Source organism: Mytilus trossulus, chromosome 10, assembly GCF_036588685.1.
Source record: "Mytilus trossulus isolate FHL-02 chromosome 10, PNRI_Mtr1.1.1.hap1, whole genome shotgun sequence".
NCBI classification, from domain to species: Eukaryota; Metazoa; Mollusca; class Bivalvia; order Mytilida; family Mytilidae; genus Mytilus; species Mytilus trossulus.
The window spans coordinates 44,911,787-44,925,472 of NC_086382.1; the positions used below are offsets into that span (position 1 = coordinate 44,911,787).

Below are 13,686 nucleotides of genomic sequence, written 5' to 3' on the forward strand. Positions count from 1 at the left end.
AATATATCAAATGTATTTGAATGTAAACAACACATTAATATTAGAAAACCTATGTCATTTTCAATTTTTTAAAGACATTATCTTGAATGGTGAAAATGAGGTATGAAATCTCTCCATGATCATAGTCTACAATATTGGACATCATATGGTGCAACCTGCCCAATCCGACACCTGAATATTCCAACATCTTCCTTAAACTGACACAATTATATGGTCTCAAAATATGTCTATCCTTGCAGAAATAACCCGAGTATTCTGACACCCTGCTTAATCAGACATTTTTTTTCTGGTCGCCAAGTGTGTCGGATTTGGCAGGTTGCATGCACTGTACAGAACATTTGTATATTGAATAAATGATGATATTTTTCTCATTTTCTCAACAGGGGTCGTCTAGAAAGCAATGCTGAACAGTGGCTCCATCTGGTGAATACCTTACAAGAACTTATCAGTTGGTTGATGACAAAGCAACAAGAACTTCACAAGCAGAGACCAATTGGTGGTGACACCGCAACGTTAGGGCAACAGAATGAGGAAAATAAGGTATGGAATCATGGAATCTTTGCTACGGTAAAACAGTTTGTCTTATCAACGCTGTGGCATTATACCTTAATATTGGCTTCCTTTTGAAAAGAAGGAAAATAAAGATACGAAAAAACATTTCAAAATCACATGTCAAAGAAAAACAGATAAATATGATGGTAAAAAAAGAAGAAAACAGTCAATAAACACTACACATGAAATTAAAAAGAGCACATAAACTCCTCTGAAAACCATAGGTAAGATTTTGTTTTTTTCTTTAAAAAGGTAAGATTTTGTTTTTTTCTTTAAAATTATATGAGGGATCACCAATTTTGCATATCTATTTTGGTCTTATTTTGTCTTAACTAGCTACAAACATCATTACAATTAACTTTTTGTCGCTCATAATTTTTCTATTGCATGGACTTCATCTTTCATTAAAACTCTATTTTATATGATTGAAAGTTAACACATCATGCTTGAGATAAATATCATTGAATTCCAAAGTATTAAAATCAAGACAGGATTCTGATCATTCATGAAAATTATTATATTACAGAGACTGAGAAGTCAATTAGACACCAAGAGACCAATTATAGAACAGAGTTTAGAAGCTGGTCGTTTCTATCTCAGGGAAGAGGGAGAGGATTCTAGACTGAGTAACAGTAGTAATGACAGTAATGATCATGGTAAGTTGATCATCCAATCAGATTACAGGCATGTGTCTTTCAGCTTTGAATAAGCCAATCATATAACAGACATTTGATTCATATCTGTCTTTCACCATTGAATCATCCAATCAGAATACAAACTTTTGCTTTGTATCTGTCATTCACCTGGACCAGTTCTAACATACAAAAAATAGACCATCAGGCTATCAGTTCATTCATTTAATCAGTAAGAAAAAAAATGTAACTTTCACAAATGCTGTTAGGACCAGTTCTAATAGTCAGACAACAATAATAACATTTTTAGGTAATTAAAATCAAAATAAACAATCTTAATTGACTAGGATTGTCAGTATTCCTATCTTAAGTCAGTGGTTTTCTCTGGACACTCAGGCTTCCTTCACCATAACTGGCCGCCATGAAATAACCCAAAAGTGATGTAAATACACCCAACAATCAATAAAAATAAACACTAAGATTTCAATTACTTTGACAAATTTGTTTACATTTCCACAGCTCAAAATATAACAACATGGTTGATATTAAAATTGACAAGCGTTCATCCCTCTAATCCAGGTACAATTGTTGTAAAAATCCTCTAATCTAATGATTGCATCATAAATATTGCTGTCTGTCATTGGTATTCTTTATTCTATCATTAAAATGTAATAATTCTTCAACCATTAAACTATTATATTTCTTCAAGGCTTAAAATAGACAGATTTATCCTTCCTTAGTTGTAAAATAGTTGGAATAATTTGTTTATTTTGAATTAGTTTGATTCAAATTGAAAAAAGTAAAACTTATACATTTGTTCTGAAAAAAATATTTGTCTCTAACTTTGATTTGGAAAAGAGAAATTATCAGAGTTAAACAAATTGAGTTACGAAAAGTTATGTTTTTAAGGGATTACTTGTTGTCTGTACAGATTTGAAGGTCAGGCAATTTGAATTTGTGTAGATGCTTTTAAGTATGTGATATTTGATTAGTATTTTGTTGAGGTTTATTTCTCCGGAGGCCATGATGATATTTCATTATTATTTTCCATTAATTTCCGTGATAAGTTGGTCAATTTGACTAGAATTTCACACTTCATTGAATTTGGATACATTTGCTTTGAAGTACATTTCTCCGAAAACTTGAATGGTGTTAAGATTTTTCACTGTTAAATATTTCTGAGAATAAAATTTCGTTATCTGACTTAATTTATGTAAAAATAAAAATATGCAGTCATTCAAAACTCACAAGTTGTGATAAACAAACATACCCAATGGCAATGAACAAGAATGGGCAAACAGACAAATAAGTTCACAAAACCCTACATAGAAAACTAAAGACTGAGAAACACAAACTGGATATAATTGTGTGGTGATCTCAGGTGTACCAGAAAGCAAAGTAAATACTTCTTCACTAGTGGCAGAATGATTAAAATTTATATTTTGTTCTATATCCTGGAAACTCAGGATGGTATATCATGCTACAAATTTGTGATGTAAAAAATAAAGAAGGCAATTAAAAAAAAGATTCTTGTCTTTATGTTTTCTGGTCTGTGCCTCTGTTCGTCTTGCTTCAGGTTAAAGTTTTTGGTCAAGGTGTTTTTTTTAGGAAGTAAAAGTTCAATAAACTTGAAACTTAGTAAACATGTTTGTTATGATATGATCTTTCTAATTTTAATACCAAATTCGCGTTTTTACCCCATTTTCATGGTCCACTGAACATAGAAAATGATGATGCCAATGGGGCAACCATGTACTTCAGACACATTCTTGTTATCACTATGATGATTTGATGCTTAAGCAGGTTTGGTTTGTTCTTTCAAATCTTGAACATTTTAAACATTTTGACTTTCTTGATGCTTTTGCTTCAGTATTTAAAATTTATTGTTCGGGTAATGAACTAGGACCAGCAGGTTTAAGAATTCTTATTAAACAACCATGAATAGCTTTGCAGTCATTATTGATTTTAACAGACTTGAAAAGATAGTTCAGCGTTCTTTCAGTATAGATGCACGTAAGTGGCAGGAAATAATATTCACTGTTGTGACATTTTCTTAGTAATTCTAGGAAAAAACAGAAACCATAATAAACTGCATTATGGGATATATTTCTATAAAACAGTTTCCTAGTCAATGAATCCTTTTAATTGAACATCCTAAGGAAATATCATAAATAAAATGTTATTCTAAAAGAAGCCTTTCTTCTGTTTTGTTTTTCTTTGATATAAGGTTCAGATCATTGACTGAAGGAGTGTTTATTTCCATACAAGTGTGAATTCTGTTTTGAGATTGTATTGTAATTATAAAAACCGCAGTACATATTTTCATCATTGTTGTCCTCAGCAAGGCTTAGTTCAGATCAACTTTGTTTGAAATAAGACACTGAAGAACTTTCCATAGTTGAAGTAATTCTTCTTCTGATTAGAGCTAATTTCATAATGCATGTAGAGAAAGACTGGTTAGCTAAGTATGCTTGCTCTGTTTGTATATTGTTCAATTGTATTTGGGATGACATCCAATGAAATTTATATATGATATAAACTGGTTTATCTATGCCTATCTAAATTGTTTGCAGATTTCAATCTTAATTACAATCCTTGAGCAAACTTTTATACAAACAAAGCAAGCAACCCAGCCAAAGTCTTGCTCTACAAGCAGTAGGAAATAAGCTCTAAAATATATGATAATATAAAAAATACAGTAGCTAGTTTTGCAATAGAATCTTTGTAATAATATTACTTGATTCACCAGTGTGCTGTTTCATATTCCCGAGGTCAGTCTTTTGCGACATCATATTAGTAGTACTGAAAGATTCCAAATTTTTGTTATGGGCAAGTGTTGACAAGGGCAATAGGTCAGTTTTTTTTTTATAAATTTGCAAATCTTTATTTTATTTCTATATCTGGATAAAACTCTTTCCTAAGTTCCTAACCCCCTCATACTTGTATAGAATATGTAATATAATCATTGACTTCACTAAAGTGTGGATGTTATGTAATACCAGTTCCATCAGAACACTTATTGGTTTATTTTGTATTTTCAGAGGAAATGGCAGCAGAATCGTCACATGATAAGGAAGCTCAGCATTTAATTAAAAAGATAAGAAGACAGGTGCGACTTCTCAACAGAAAGTGGACCGAGGTCAATCAGGGCTGTAACGAATGGCAATCACGAATAGAGACAGTGTCAAAGGTAGATAACTCTTTGTGTTCTTAGTTGAATGAAATTCTATGTACTTGCAACATATTCTATGATAATATGTATCAGGAGTTTTTCATAACTTTATTATGCTTTATATATAAAAAAAAAAAGATGTGGTATGATTGCAAATGAAACAATTCTTCACAAGAGACCAAATGACACAGAAATTAACAACTATATGTAACTGTATGGCCTTCAACCATGAGCAAATTCCATACTGCAAAGTCAGCTGTTTTAAAAAAAATCAGATTGGTTGGTTTGATAAAAACATTTTATTGCAGCAAAGTCAAGATTCCTCAATCAAAACACTGAAAATTTTGCTTCATTTTCATTTGAACGGCTATAAGTCAGCAGATATATATAGATTCTACCACTGCATCTAGTGTAATACGATATTTATCCACTCGAGACAGTTACATTTTCAAATTTAAAGTCCGAGTTGCCTCGGCGAGGACTTTAAAATTGATAATTTAACTGTCGAGAGTGGATAAATATTGTATTACACGAGATTTGGTGGTGGAATCTGTTTCTCTAATGATTTTCTACCATTATGCAGGCAAACTTATTCCTTCTTTTCGAATGATCTGCAAAAAGATGTGTTCTTTCTATGTGACGTCGTCAGGCATGGTCGCCTTTTTTCATGACGTAACAATAGGAAATTCAGAGGAAAGCAAGAAAATTCGACATCACAATCGGATTTTAATCAATGAAGTACTGAGATCAAACCAACCACACGTTGATTAAATTTTTTTTTATACAATGGGTTCAGAAAGGGATAAATTGACGAAGAATTAGAGAAAATTATTTATCAAAGCTCATGTAATTTATGCTTGCTAAAATGAATTTTATTACAGAAAGTGACAACATTAGAAAAAGGTTTAGATGTATTAAATGAGAAGTTATTAGAAGCAGAGCAAACTAAATCTACATGGTGTGCGATTTCAGATATTCTGATTGACCATTTACAAGGGGAGATTGATGAAATTAAGGTATTACTTTATAATTATATCCACAATATGCAGCAGAATTGATAAAAATCACTTTGATGCAATTTCTCATGAAAAAGAACATTTTCATATATTATATTTGTGAAAAATCAATTCTTTTTAAACATTTAATAATTTCCATAGTTTTAAGTTTGTAAATAGCATCATGTCCAATATACTTGCACAATGATCTGTGTTTAAACATTAAATTAGAATATTGTTCCATGCTTTGAGGTGTATTAGGGATAATAACCCATCTAAGGTAAACACCTTCATAACGTTTATAGGAATATTTTTCATAGATTAATCTTCCTCTAAGGTAATGATAAAAGTATCAGCAAGGTTATCATTCAACTTGAGAACCTGAAACATAATTTTCATCTAGAGTTATCTCCCTTTCTGGGTTTTCAGAAATACCAGCAAGCTATAACACCAATCCACAGCCTTGTAGACAGTGTAAATGATGAAGCTAATGAACTCCAGAACTTGAATGTTGTATTGTCACATACTAATGTTCATAAACTAGAAGATTATAATACAAGGTATGTACAAATTCTCTTTTTATTTTGGAGAAAAAAATGTCTTGTAAGGCTCATATCAATTTAGTTTTCTCTGAAAGACATTTTTTACCAAATATGATACAAAGCATAAGGGATTGTTATGCTAGCTTACAATAACAGAGGATTTGGATGGGGGTATTGTTCCTGTAATCTCATTAGTTTTCAAGTCATTATTCATTATTTTTTGCCAATTATTCTCTATTCTATAAACCCTATCAAAACCCCCATCTATAGCAGGGCCATTTATGTCCAAGCAGGTTCAGTGACATATCTAAATTTCAGATTAATGTAGTTTACATTGAATTTGGGGTCTCATCAACTTGAAACTTGTAAAGAATATTCATTATTACTTTCTAAAATGTATTTCCAATTTAAGGTTACAACACAGATCTCATGGTTCACCAATTAGGTATAAGATTTGGTTTAATGTTATTTTGCATGAATTTATGGTTGTGGTTAAGACCCAGATTTAGTAGATCCTTTATATGGAAATGTGATTGTACAATCCGGAAAAGGTGTCAAATGGGAACATACCGGTATTCATGTTTTTTATAAAAGATAAATTTCAATTAAAAAATAAATAGAAAGATATTTTTCCAAATCTATCCATAAGACTGCATTTTAATCACAGCTATTTTTCAGCTCAATTATTCTTTGCTATATAGATGCAATTTTGATTTGAATATTTGCACATTTGGACATATATTTTTGTCATTACAGGTGGAAAGAATTACAGATCTCCTTGGAAGATAGATTAAAAAATTTACAGGAAGCTATCCGAGAGTTTGGTCCAGATTCTCAACATTTCTTATCCAGTAAGTAAAGCCCTTTTTAGTTTATTAGAATTGACATATTTAACATAGGAGTTTGAATTGGACAAACACTGGAATGTTTTAACTAAAAACATATTGAAATCTCTTCTATATTTCTTAGCTAATAGGAAGTGCTTGGAAAAGAGGAACTGATGTTGACTGCTGTATTTTTGACATTTTTACCTATTATGTCTGTTTGTTTTATTCAGGCATCATTGTCAATATAATGGAATTTGATGCAAAACAAGTGAGAGGTTTAGCTAGCTTTAAAATCGGGATAAATCTTCCATTTTCTACATAAGAAAATACCTGTACCAAGTCAGGAATATGACAGTTGTTATCCATTTGTTTGATGTGTTTGAGGTTTTGAATTTTCCTCTGAGTTATTTTTGTGATTTAATTTTTAATATGCAAGTCAGTCTTGATCAGTTTGTATGTCCTTCAATTTAACGGAATATTTATATGTCCTAGTTACTGCTTACTCTTATGATTTTGTCCAGATATATATATATATATAATATGGGTTTTGGTGGTCATCTTTCTGTTGTTTAATCTTCTTTGAGGTTCATAGAGGAGATTTGAATGGAGGTATAGAATTGTATTTATTGAGTGTGTAAAGATTGTAGATTTTGGTTAATTCCAAGATTTGAAATGTATAGCTTCATGTTTTTTTAAAACGCAATTCAGTAAACAAAAGCTATACTGTTATAACAGTATTACATTGTACTTAATTGTGTTTAAATGATGAAATAATGGGATGTTTACCTGTTTAAAAAGTTAGGTGATAACATCACAAGGATTACATAATCTACAATGTATCAGATGTTTTTTAATGTCAGAAAATAATATCAAATGTGTATTGCATCTCTAAATGGTTTTATATGCCCAGTAGGCGTTGCAGGTTGTTCTAGAATGTAAGAGTATGATTTAATGTGCTAAAACTTTACAAATGACTTTACATGCTTCAAAAGACAAAGTAATCTCCCCTGAATAAAATCATTTATTTATATGTCATGGTTTATATTCCTGTGATAAGTTTTGCAATGGAAGTTTAAATGCATTTTTATTTGTAAATAGTAAAGATATGCAGAATTATGTTTGTATAAAGGGTAATAAACTAACATGAGATTAAGTATAGTTCAAATGGAGAATATTTTTTTAATACATGTACAACAGATCATGAATTCACGAAAAAATACTTGGTGTAAAATAATAGCAGGTTCTGTCATGTATATTGGTATCAAAACCTATTAAATGTGAAATCATTTGCTAAATCTTTGTAGATTAAATGAATTAATATAAAATTAATGGAAAAATTTCTAGTTGATTTTACAAAAATGTTTGCATATGAAAAGTCAGACTTGTGCACTTAATGTGCGTCTTTCCTCAAAGAAGAGTAAGATTTTATTGCACATAAAACAACAGGTGATCTATCAGATCAAGGCTGTAATGATTGATATGTCTGCATTTAAAATTTGATTTAAAATAATTATCAAAAAGTCAATGACCCTTTATGGAGCCTCCTACAGGTAAACATAGGTAATATCTACCAGTGCTTCACAGCTGACTATGCAGGTTAAGTGCACAGAAAGCAATGGCTAGGATTCCTTATGTTGATATTTGGAAAAGGAGATCGAGGGAAGGTTTGTTGTTTTTCTTGTATTAAAACATTTTTGGATCTTACTGTAATTGTTTATTTTTCTACGTTTTTTTTGTTGTTGCTTTTTTTTCCTCTAAAATAGAAATGTCAAATTATTCCAAAAAAAGTTACTGGTAGGCTGAAAATATCCATGAAATATTGCAATAGACTAAAAGTTAACAATCTGAAGCAGAATTAGTCAAAAGTAAGCATAACTTTGTAATTTTTTTTTACATTATTATGAAGTCATAATTATGATACATGCAATATTAAGTAGTACAATGAATTATTATTTAACATATCATTAACCTTCTTCAAAAACAATTTAGATGCAGTGAAGAAGAAAATTTTCACATTATAACTGTCAAAAAATACACATGAAAAGATTTGCATGAATTAAAACAAAAAACATGTTTAATTTAGATATATATTGCCATAGGAGTCATTTTTTTCATGAATTTTAGTACTTTTAAAAAACATATAACAGAATGAAATGTCACTGCACCTTTCATAGTGGTCACACAAAACTGTTGAAGTTTTGATTTCATTTTGAATTTGTAAAGTTTTTTTAAGGAGAATTAAAGATATATTATCAGACTTGTATATACCTACAGACAGGTGAAGTCAACTTTAATCTTATCTACAGACAAAATTATCAAATAAGAGCTACTAAAGGGTCATTAAAGGTCATCTGATATTGATATAAGATGAATGTTGACATAAAAAAAAATTGGGCCAAATTTAAGGTTTTTGACTTGCTTGTTATTTTATTTATTGACTTATTTTCTTGATTTGAGATTCTAGAAACTCTTAGACTACATTTTTAAAACACATTGTGCACTTAGATTCAGCATTTGTCGGTTTTAATGGCAGATGAAAGAATATACATGTATAACTGAAGTCCTTATTTGCTTCAGCGTTTTAGACTTTTATGTTATAATAGTTTTATAAAATAGTTAACAGTTGTTGGTATAGTCATTAAAACCTATCAGCATTATTTTTTGCCTTTCTTAAACCTGTTTTGTCGTTCATATCATGTCAGTGCAAATAAAAGACAACTTTTCCACTATATCCTTTTTCTCACCTTCCTAAGTATAGTAGATACAAGTTGATATACATGGACAACACTCTGAAGATCAAAGGAGAAATGCTTTTAAGCTATCTCTCTTGACATTTACTAAAAGGGCTTTTATTGTGAGCTAGACTTGTATTTTACATTAATTAGAAGACAGTCTATCATTACGAATGTTCTTTTAAAGTGCAGGAGTTCTAAATAACTTCTATAAATAACTGGTGAAAACACTTCTAAAGAAGCTGTCATTGGTTGTCTGCTATTACTATGAACAACAGTACCTTACAGGCAACATTTATAAACATCAAGATAATTGACTATGGAAATTTCTGGGCTGAATGAGCAATTAATAGAACTGACTTAGTTAACTCCTCCTAAATTCTCCTCCTAAGTTAATGTTTGAAGAAGAAAATAATCATGAGATATCCTCTTATACACAAATGCTCCTCATTTGTAAAATACATAAAAGCATAAAATAATATACCTTAAACATAGGAGACCACATTTTACTGTGTCCACACTACATAAGAGAAAAATGCTGCTCATACTTGGCTGAAAAAAATATGTGCGTTGAATGTGCATTATTTCACTGAATTCACATTAATTTAGCCAAAAGCTGCAGAATTTGTTTTCAAATGGAAAAACATAGATTCTACAGAAGAACCACAATTTTAATCACCATCACATCTTAAACTGTTTATAACATTGTTCAAACCTATATTTACTTTATGATTACATAATTAGTTTGGAAATTTTACATGCACTTTACTACATGTATATGTAAAGGAATATATGGGCTTTGCTCATTTTTGAAGGCCATAGGGTTACCTATAGTTGTTAATGTTTGTGTCATTTTGGTCTTTTGTGGATAGTTGTCTCATTGGCAATCATACCACATCTTCTTTTTTATACAATGTACTTCACCTAATTTGTAACAGTTATATTTCTTGATAAAATCAAAAGTTAATGAGATGGAAAATCGACCAATCATGATCCTAACTTGATAAGTGAATTAAACTCTCCCAATATCTGTTGGTATATAGACCTCCCACTAAAGTAATGTCTGGAGATGTTTCCATTGATTTTATCTGCTAGATATAAAATCAAATTTAAAAATTTATGAAGCTCCTTTTGGCCTTGAGGTTTTGTTACATTTTTTAAATGTAAAGTTATGATGTCTACAAATGACAACAAAATATTGATGAGTGTTAAAGTACATGTACACTAACTTGAACATCAGGTTTTATCCCTGAAGCCAAGAAATTACATGCTATGATAAATTTGTATTGGATACAAATAAATGAACTGTCAAAATAATCGTCATGTAAACTGATACTATATTTTACTTTCATTTTATCACACAATTTAACACTGTTTTCGGTGACCTAGTAGTCCTGTTATATCATTTTTCTCCCAGTTAGATTTAGGAATTCAGGGAAGAGGAATTTTGACTTGGTTCATAATTTTTCTGATCATGGTTGGAAAAAAGGAAGTGTCATTCTCACCCCATGTTAAACGACAGTTATTCCCAGCTGTGGTAACAGGTAAATTGGCGATTTTTTTTAAACTTTTTTCCATATTAACATTATATCTCCAGAGTAGATTTGACTTAAAGAACATTTTATTTACTTTCAGGATCGGTGGATCATCCGTGGGAGAGATCTGTGTCAGGAAATAAAGTGCCTTATTATATTAAGTAAGTTAGAGAATTATTTTTAATATTGTAAGCCCCCAAAAGTTAAATTTCAAAAAAAATGGAAAACCTAACTTCAATTTAAAGGATGAAGTCTGTTTTGTTATAATGTCAAATGAATTTATAAAGGTCTCCTATTTTTGTAGAAAGTCAAATAAAAATATCACTTGTACTTTTAAGTCTAATGTGTCATTTTGATAGTTCAATACTGGCTTTATATCAAATGCCAGAAATTAGAATTAAATGTTAAAAATCTTTTGCATCTTTGTATCTAATAATCCTAAAACAGAACTAATAATTGTACTATATATTTCAGTCATACATCAGAAACTACACACTGGGACCACCCAGAAATGGCAGCTTTAATGGAGGCCTTAAGTAAGTATCAACACATATATGGTCAAATTGAGTAATATAAAACATTTGGAAAATATAACAATATCAAAATATTTGCTGCCATCTCATCTTCAATAGCAAACATATGAATTCTTTTAACAGGCTTATTCATATACCTAGTATTCTGAAGCAACAAGTAAATTCAAAATAATAACTGATTCAGACGTTTTTACTTCTCCTGAGCAATGTTTCAAAAGAGAGGGGAAAGTTACCAGACTTACCAGAGGGACATTCGAATTCATTAGTTTGATTAACAAACTGGCAACGTCCTGGCTAAAAATGAGAAATACCAACAAACAAGCAAAAGTACACAAGACGCAACATAGAAAACTAAAGACTGAGTAACTAGAAACCCCACCAATACTAGCATACATTATTGTTTACGGAGACAGTTGAAGCCTGCCCAAAGGTGTGGGATTTTCCTGCTGATTTTAAGACTAATAGGTGCTAATTGAGCTGTTTAATGCTTTTTAGTCAGGTTTTTGTCTCTTAGACACATTCCTGGGTTCCATTCTCAATTCTTTTAAGGTGTTATACATTAAAAAAATAACAGAAAGCACCTTAAATACTGAATCGTACGAAACACCACACCTACCACCAACATGCAGACACGTAAAAAAAAGCAGATTTACAAACATAGAAATAAAACAACCTACATCAGCCTGACTTGTTACAGATTCCAAATGTTGTAGTGTTTAACCTCTTTTATGTAAACACAAACATCAAAACTTAGGTGATCATGGTTGATTGCTATTTTAATGTGACAAATATTACATCCAAATCCTGACAATAACATGTTAACAGGATAGGACAATGGTTCTTCCTTCATACAAGACTAACAATATCAGCCTGATTTACACGGTGCTATTTCACAGTCTGCCTCAAGAAGAGTCACCAGACCTTGACTCATTGTTCAGACAATGGTTCTTGCTTGGTACAAGACTAACAATATCAGCCTGATTTACACGGTTCTATTTCACAGTCTGCATCAAGAAGAGTCACCACACCTTGACTCATTGTTCTGACAGCTGACAAATCCTTATTCTTACTCCTAAACGCCCTTGCTGAGTGAACAAAAATCAAATAAAAATTTTAGTCTTGGGTTTGAGCTTAGTTACAGATCATACCGACTATCTCAAACTCTAGAGGCAAGCATCCTACTACTAGAGCATCAAAGGGGTTCAAAACTTAGCATAGACCCAAAAAAAAAAATTTTTTTAAATTAGCCAAATGATGAAAAAAAAAATATGAAATGACAAATGTACTCACACAAGAGACATATTATTCGGTCTAAACTAAGTAATGAAAAAATTTTCTGATGTTTTACATGACTCAAATAACAATAGGTCAGAATGGAATTACAAAACTAAATATATATAAACACAACTCATTCATTATCAAATGTTCACTTCCTTCACACAGTTTCTTTTTATAATTACAGATGAATTAAATAATGTCCGATTCTCAGCGTACAGAACTGCTATGAAGATAAGAATGTTACAGAAAAAACTTAGATGTAAGTTGCCTGTATGAAATTAGATATTTTGTGTAATGTATACAGCTAATATGATATTTAATGTTTTGTTCGATTAAAATACCAGTGTTGTCAAACATTAATTCTTATTATTGAAAATTATAAAAATAAACAAAAACACAGAGGAAAAATGTAATAAACAGAAGTGAAACAGCCTGCAACAGTCATTATTTTAAGATTACTTTTTGAAAATAAGGAAATGTGGTTTGTTTGCCAAAGAGACAACCTTAATGGCCTTTGTTTCAATTGCTTATATATTGTTTTACTTTGGCAATACATGAATGGTTAACTCAGGCATCTAAGATATATTACACTATGCTTGTCTATGTATTTTAACAATGGGGTTAGAATGAAATTTGTATTACAGCAGTTTCCACTGAGTGTGAAGCCAAAGGTAATATCTTTGATTAGCTTGCTTGTTAGCTGAACCAGGAAGTCTTTATAAGGTAAGGTATACTACCCTCCTTTCAAAGTAGCATAGTCCAACAGACAGATCGATTGGTTTTCTGTCGGACTAGTCTATTCTTAAAGTAGGGTAATTTACCTAACCTAACAATGACTTCACGGTTCAGCTAACAAGCAAGCTAACCAAAGATATTACAGTTGGCTTC

The 13,686-nt window shown here is 30.8% G+C and overlaps 1 protein-coding gene across 4 annotated transcripts in view; it reads left to right on the forward strand.

Moving 5' to 3' along the window:
- The window catches only part of LOC134687435 (dystrophin-like), a 201,749-nt gene that overhangs the window by 170,216 nt on the left and 17,847 nt on the right, over window positions 1-13,686 (forward strand). For all 4 annotated transcript variants that reach the window (XM_063547729.1, XM_063547730.1, XM_063547731.1 and 1 more), the window contains 9 exons: window positions 384-540; window positions 1,079-1,208; window positions 4,226-4,374; window positions 5,238-5,372; window positions 5,781-5,911; window positions 6,650-6,744; window positions 11,088-11,148; window positions 11,462-11,523; window positions 12,983-13,057. In XM_063547729.1, the coding sequence (XP_063403799.1) occupies window positions 384-540; window positions 1,079-1,208; window positions 4,226-4,374; window positions 5,238-5,372; window positions 5,781-5,911; window positions 6,650-6,744; window positions 11,088-11,148; window positions 11,462-11,523; window positions 12,983-13,057 (995 nt within the window). The remainder of the gene's footprint in view (window positions 1-383; window positions 541-1,078; window positions 1,209-4,225; window positions 4,375-5,237; window positions 5,373-5,780; window positions 5,912-6,649; window positions 6,745-11,087; window positions 11,149-11,461; window positions 11,524-12,982; window positions 13,058-13,686) is intronic.